At 31.9% G+C, this 7,592-nt stretch overlaps 1 protein-coding gene across 1 annotated transcript; it reads left to right on the top strand.

The window, feature by feature from the left end:
* The first annotated feature begins 2,267 nt into the window (after positions 1-2,267).
* On the top strand, positions 2,268-4,044 carry LOC18055116 (cytochrome P450 71D11). Its single transcript, XM_006452493.2, has 2 exons — positions 2,268-3,176; positions 3,421-4,044. The coding sequence occupies exons 1-2, from the start codon at positions 2,268-2,270 to the stop codon at positions 4,042-4,044; spliced, it is 1,533 nt and encodes a 510-aa protein (XP_006452556.1).
* Positions 4,045-7,592: the final 3,548 nt, after the last annotated feature.

Below are 7,592 nucleotides of genomic sequence, written 5' to 3'. Positions count from 1 at the left end.
GCGAAATGATGAAAAATCCTACAATAATTCAAAAGGCACAAGCTGAGGTGAGAGAAATATTTAGTAGAAGAAAAGATGATCTACACATCATCCCCATTCCTTATCATTGTGCGCCTACTGTTGAATAAGTGGCAAGGGGCAAAACTGCAGCCATGTAGCGAATCTCATTAAGTGTTGCATTTGATGTCCTACAGGTCTCAGTGTTCCCTTTGTTTGTATGCCTTCTATATCAGTAGATGTGTGCATGAAAGCTGGAACTTAATTACTGAACATTTCACATGCTTATTAAATCATTGTAGTTTCAGTTTGCAAGCTTTTTTTAATTATTATTATTATTATTATTATTATCATCATCATTATTTTTTGCTTCGTATACCATGACCATGTCATAGTTAGTGTATGGTAAATGAGACAACATATGTTTCGCCATATTGAGGTGGTGTGTCGGTCAAATGGGATTCACAAATTCATAAATTTTATTTTTAATTTTAAAATTAAAAATTTGTGTGTCCCGTTCAAGAACACATTAGACATGCTAAATTATAGGTCATTATTGGGTAGATGCACCACCTTGTCAAAGAAAAGTAATATGCACCCCAAAAATAAATACCACCTAAACTCACTAAGGAAAAAAATAATAAACAAAAGTGTAAAAAAGAAAATTATACTTGAGTGGAGTTCAAGTGGAGTTAATTTTCGAGAAAATCTAGTGTGAAATGCCCAATATATCAAGGTTTGTTAAAATCATGTGTTAAAAACTATTCATAATAGGTTTAGGAGAAAAATGATCATTTCAATATTTTTGAGTTCTAGATGGATGAATGGATGTCATTTTTGAAATTTAGAGTGCAATCTATGTTATTTTTAGACACGAAGAATCAAATTAGTCTTTATTTCTTCTCTCATCTTTAACTTCATCAAGTTCATTAATGCGAGGTCTTTGAGCCATTATCCTATTACTCTTATCCTTATCTCCTGAGGTCATTTTGACGCTCAATTCAAGCGGAGGAAAATTTATGAGGATGGTGAGTGTTGACGCATTCGAATTTAGTCCATCCATTGTGAACTCACATTATTTTCATAATGAATTATTTCATCAACACATGGATATAATCATGTGCTATGGTTTTCACTCTAGATTGTGAGGACCAAAAGTTTCCTCATAAAAATCTCTATGCTGTGGATATTTATTTATTTTAATTGACCTAGATTAATGTTTATATAATTTATTTAATTGGTGGTGGAGTTTGGGATTTCACATACTTGAGATTCTTAGAAATGCTTATATGGAATATTCGTCGAGATGGATTTGTTGGGAATTTTTATTTTAAAGATTGTTGAGAGTGTTAATATTTTTTATTGTGATAATTACTTACTTGATTGTATTCGAATGTATCATACTCATTCAAAAGAGTTCTTTATTTCCTTTTGACAAATTTTCATAGCAGTTCTCCATGTTAAAATATCCTAGTTTTAACCCTGTGTTGTGATTTATTAACAACCGGAGAGGTTTTGATTTCCCGACACTTGATCCAATAACATAGAAGGTTGGTGGCGTAAGGTGTTTGATGTCACAAAGACTAAATAAATGAATTGTTATGAAACTGGTGGCTTTCTACGAGGCGCACACCGCTTCCATGCATGACCTCGTCTTACTCGATTCATCAGCCCACCAGTTCATATTAGCTAATTAGCTGAGCTAGTTGAAGTGCCAATACTGTTACAGCTGTTTTGTTAAGTCACCTATAAGAAATTAGATTAGATGTGGTAACTTGTATTTACATGTGGCTAACTTTCATTCGTCACAAATCACTGTAAATACGGGCAATAATCACTTGATTTGTGCGATTGCTGGGCCCAGGGCAGTGCATGAGAAGAATAAAAGCATTATTTTCATGGCTTATTTCTCTTAGCCCTTTATTATTTATACTTCCTATATTATAAAGATTTTATACTATAAATATCATTTAAATCGATAAAAGTGAAATATTCAGTGACATTCGAGATATATTACTCATCTATTTTATAGTGGCCAACCGATATTTAGCCATATTATTGTGGAAGTGTCAGAATAGGACACAGGTAATGCAACCAAACAGCGTCCTTCACCTTTTCAAATTGTATACTAATTAAAGATATTTTTGATGAAGAACACGACAGAGAATACCAGTTAAAGATATTTTTGATGAAAGACCACAAAAGATACACAACGTGGATATACTAACGGACTAGTAAAAATTCTATCCCCATTCTCCAGTTCATTTCACATGGAGCTTCTTGGGCTGTCTACCACCTCGTCCATCCTTCTGGCTATTCTCCTCTCTGCCTTAGCTGTGCTGAAACTAGAGAAGAGATCACAAACCAATAACAGAATCTCAAATCCACCACCAGGGCCATGGAAATTACCTGTTATAGGAAATTTGTACCAGCTTGCTGGCTCCCTACCCCATCATGGACTAAGAGACTTGAGCAAGAAATATGGACCTCTTATGCTCCTACAACTCGGGGAAGTTCCAACCATTATTGTATCTTCCCCAGAGGTTGCCAAAGAGGTTATGAAAACCCATGATGTTGTCTTTGCATCCAGGCCTCATTTTCCAGCAGCACAAATCTTGTCTTATAATTATCGTGATATAATCTTTTCATCATATGGTGATTCTTGGAAACAACTGCGAAAAATCTGTGTATCTGAGCTTTTGAGCGCCAAAAGAGTCCAATCTTTCCAATCAATAAGAGAAGCAGAAGTGTCTGATCTCATTAATTGGATTTCTTCAAAAGCTGGATCAGTTATTAACTTAACTCAGAACGTTCACTCATTAATGTATGGTATCACTTCAAGGGCAGCCTTTGGAAACAGATCCAGAGACCAAGAAGCGTTTGTCGCAGTTATAGAGGAAACAACAAAAGTGATATCAGGTTTTAATATTGCAGATGTGTTTCCGTCCATTGGATTGCTTCAGTGGCTTACTGGAAACAAGTCTCAGGTGGAGACGCTGCATCAAGAAGGTGTCAGAATAGTTGAAAACATTATCAATGAACATAAGAAGCGCAAGGCAACATTGAAGAATTGCAAAACTGGTGATGATGAAGATCTGGTTGATGTTCTGTTGAAAATTCAAGGGCACGGAGACCTTGATTCTTTCTTAACTACAGACCACATTAAAGCGGTAATCTCTGTGAGTAACTATACGTTTACTATCATCAATTGCACTTTGTTTTTCATTACGCTGTTTCTTTTAATGTTAGTTGTTGGGGGCTTTGGCGTAGAATTCGTAGTGACCTATCTTATTTATAAACCAAATAATTCTCGTCTATTAACTAACGTGGGACCCAAATCAACATTAGTTGAGTATTATGTGATAAGATGAGTGACACTATATTATTATCCGCACAAACTCATGCACATAAACCCACTTTCAGGACATCTTTGCTGCTGGGAGTGAGACATCTGCTACGACTGTGGATTGGGCAATGTGTGAAATGATGAAAAATCCAAGGGTGATGAAAAAGGCACAAGCTGAGGTGAGAGAAGTATTTCATAGAACAGGAAAGGTTAATGAAACTAGCATTGATGAAATGAAATTTTTGAAGCTAGTTGTTAAGGAGACTTTGAGGTTACATCCTGCTGCTCCGTTGTTGATTCCAAGAGAATGTGGACAGAGATGTCAAATTAATGGATTTGACATACCTGTGAAAGCCAGAGTCATTGTTAATGCATGGGCGATCGGTAGAGATCCTGAGTATTGGACCGAACCTGAGAGCTTTATTCCAGAGAGGTTCCTCGATCATTCAGTTGACTACAAGGGGACTAATTTTGAATATATCCCGTTTGGTGCTGGCAGGAGAATATGCCCCGGAATGTCATTCGGTCTAGCCAGCGTGGAGCTTCCACTCGCGATGTTATTATACCATTTTGATTGGAAACTACCAAATGGAATAAAGCATGAAGATTTGGACATGACCGAGGCCTTTGGCGTGACAGTAAGAAGAAAACAAGATTTGTGCATGACTCCTATCCCATACCATCCTTCATCTGTTGCATAACAAACTAAAGAAAAATTTTCGTAAATGAGGAGTGTTTCAGAGTGGCTACATGAGCAGAACCATAGGAACGTATTTTATTTGCTATCGTTTTAAATATGCTTTTTGTATTACTTTCTGTATGTTATATTTCAAAAAGGAAAATAATACTATTTTTGAATCCTATATTTTAAAAATGAAAATAATCTACAGGTTCCAAAGATAAATTTAAAAATGGTTAAATAATACATATATATTAACAGTTTTACTACGTGCAAATTAAATTTGTGTTTAAAATTTATATATATAATAGCTAGTTTATTCTTCAATATACCAACTTACAATAATAATGATAATTATTATAATTTTGATATACGTTATTAATTTTTTTAAATGACTACTTTTTGATAATGTGTTAACTGTTCAGTCCATCTTCCTATCTTATATGCTCGAGACTAGATCATTTGCCACAAAGATTTGAAAAGGATTTAGCAGGAGGAAAAAAGAATTTTATAAATATTAAATACAATTTTTCTTCTTATCAAAAATAAGAAAATCTAATTGTCCTTTCAACATTTTAATATTTGATCAGATAAAAAATTATTAAATATGGCGTTTCTAAAGAAAAGATTACATGCTTACTTACAATGAAGAACCGAATACCCAAATCTGCAAAGATTAGTGTAAATCTTTACAGATCTTTGGTGATTTTACCAACATAAAATTAAATAAATTGTATTAGAATCTAGAAATGCGTAAAAAAAGGCAAATAAAGAAAAGAGCTATAAACGAAAAATACCAAAAAAAAAAAAAAAGGAAGAAGAAAAGAAGAAGGAGATTCAGTTCATAAATTATAGGGGGAGATAAGACTTATGAGATAAGAGTACTGCGATAGAGGAGCTGTTAGAGTCTTAAAGATGGAGACTGTTTATTATTATTTATTATAACCGTGTTTATTATTATTAGAGTAATAACATACCTACAAACTCTTATAATTTTTTTTTTTTAAACAAATTGATATGACATGATTAAATTAATTAGATTAAATATATCTTGGTTCACATGATTTATTTTTATTATTTTATATTTTTATTCAACCAATTAATTGATCTCAAATCAGTTTGTAAAAGTGTTTGTGGTTGTATCATCACCTCTTATATTATTAGGGAAAAGGACTGCTACACCCCAACTGTTTAGGGAAAGTGACACAAAACTCAAACGTGTTAAAAAAGAAATTTAAATCCAATTTATTAACAAATTTTGTTAATTTTAACAGAAAATTTATTTTCAACTTATAATTACTATTATCTCCCTCTAACAAACAAATCAATATATTCACTTGTTTATTTTACCCATAAATTATTAATAAAATTACAAACATACCTTATTTATAAAGGTCTGAATTTTTCTGTACAAATCCAATTTAATTTCTTATTTTTCCCAATTTAACCGTTTGATTTTTAATTAAATTACTAGGGAACAGGTGAGTAAGCAATTGAGCGGGGAAATGAAGCGGCTGCTTGTATTTCCGCTATTCCTTGTTCTATTCTTCTCGTGCTTGTAATTGTGTGCTTTATTGTTGTTGGTTTGGTTTTGGGATATGAAATACTGAAAGGGGATGAAAGGTATTGAGTGGTGGTGAGGGAGTAACGATGATGATGGTGGTAAGTCAGAAGAAAGGAGAAGAAGGCACGATGATTGCTACTGGGTGATGGCGTTGAAACGCTGAAGAAAAGTCCAATTTCTTATAGAGAGAGAATATCAAGATATGCATAACGATATAGAGATAGAGATAGCTCTCTGGCTAATTATAACTCTCTCTCTTGTTAGTGAGATTATCACCAAACTCATGGCGCTAGCTTATTCATACTCCAGCTCTTGTTCTGTAAAGAAAAGTAAATTTGTACCTATTTTTATTTGAGCAATGCTAAAGAGAGAGAAAAACGGGAGAAAGACGAGAGAAAATGAGAGAATTTTACTCTCTTTCTCTACCCAGCCCACTTTCTCTCTCTTCCTTTTCAATACACTTTCTCTCGTGTTTCTCTTTCTTTAGCATTTTTCTTTTTATTTTCGTACGGGATACAGTGGGGGTCTGCGTGCGGCGGGGTCAACGTGTAGAATTTTGTTAAGGGTTTAGGCCGAATAGCGGCTGCAATTTTTCGCTAGGGTTTATAGTTTAATCAATTGAATTTAGTGCTTTAGGTTTATGATTTTTAGAAGAGGGTTTTTAAAGGAATGTACCATAATAATTTTTTTTAATTATTTAAACCGTTAACAAATTGAGATTTAAATGTTTTTTTCCAAAAAAATTTGTGTCCCTTTCTCTAAACGTTTGAAATTTATTTATTTTATAATTTATTTTAGAAAATAATTTAGACAAAGTACAATTTTAACAAGAAATTTATTCAATTAAAATATACTTTAACTGATATATATTCAGTTTCACAAAATATATCCTAGTAATAAAACTATAAAATGCCAATTCATAATGTAAACAATATTCTTTTCATATGTTTTATATTAAACTATATGCGTGACTTCACTTACCTTAATATGAAGTAATCAAAGAATAACCTCTATCACACAAGCTCGCCTATAATTATCAAGACAAAATTCTTATCAATAACATTATTAGTTCTAAACGTGATGGGAAACCCAAACATCTTTAAGCCGTTAACACTTAAGCATTTCAATTCGCTAAATTACAACCAACCATCCTACACAAGCTAATTTTTAACAAACTATAAATATGTTAAAAAATCACAAATATTACATTGAGCTGCTGTAAACATGCAAATATAAAATTTCATAAAATTAATTAGCGTTAAAAAATAATTCCCCGGAAACAGATTTTCCACAAAAATGTCAAACTATCCAATGGTAATATAAACATAGGTCTATTGATTCAAAAATTCATAACTTTAATTACATATGTTTAAAAATAGTAATTCAAGTTTTGACAATTAGAGGAAATAATAAGAAATTAGTATTAAAATTTGTAAGGTACTAATGATAAAAAATTAACTCAAATTGACTTCAATATCAGCCTTTGCAATTCTAAAAAACAGTTTTCAAGATTGCTAAGAGTCCAATAACATGATTCTTAATGATTTTTCTATAATGGTAAAAGTTACCAATTGACATATACAGAAAAAAGACATACATATGTTCCATAATAAAAATTCCCATAATATTCAAAACTCATTTGGGTTATGAAATAAAATATAGAAATGAGAATTGCTGCTAAAAATTAAAATTTTCCATCACCAGTGTTTCAATTTCAAAAAATCATTGCAATTAATAAACTATGAGTTTTTAAACAACAAAACACATCAATAGAACCTAATGATATCTAGTTTAATAAATTATAAAGTTTCTTGCATAAGACTCAATGAAAATAGTAGTTATATAGCATTCAATCCACATTGTTCATAGTTTCAAAATTACACAAAAGCACAACTTCCACTCAATAAAAACATAAAGTCAATATATATGATCATGCTTTCACAATTTCATTAATATAACACACAAATCATTATATTTAACACATAAAATCTTAAATAAACCATAAG

This window comes from Citrus clementina, unplaced genomic scaffold (assembly GCF_000493195.1).
Source record: "Citrus clementina cultivar Clemenules unplaced genomic scaffold, Citrus_clementina_v1.0 scaffold_1, whole genome shotgun sequence".
NCBI classification, from domain to species: domain Eukaryota; kingdom Viridiplantae; phylum Streptophyta; class Magnoliopsida; order Sapindales; family Rutaceae; genus Citrus; species Citrus x clementina.
The sequence above is the reverse complement of the archived record's forward strand: the minus strand, read 5'-3'. Positions and strand labels throughout refer to the sequence as shown.

Bases quoted from the DNA above. Each gene is read 5' to 3' on its own strand.
- LOC18055116 (XM_006452493.2), top strand. From the start codon at position 2,268: ATGGAGCTTCTTGGGCTGTCTACCACCTCGTCCATCCTTCTGGCTATT. The intron at 3,177-3,420 runs GTGAGTAACTAT...ACCCACTTTCAG, and splicing joins ACATTAAAGCGGTAATCTCT to GACATCTTTGCTGCTGGGAG.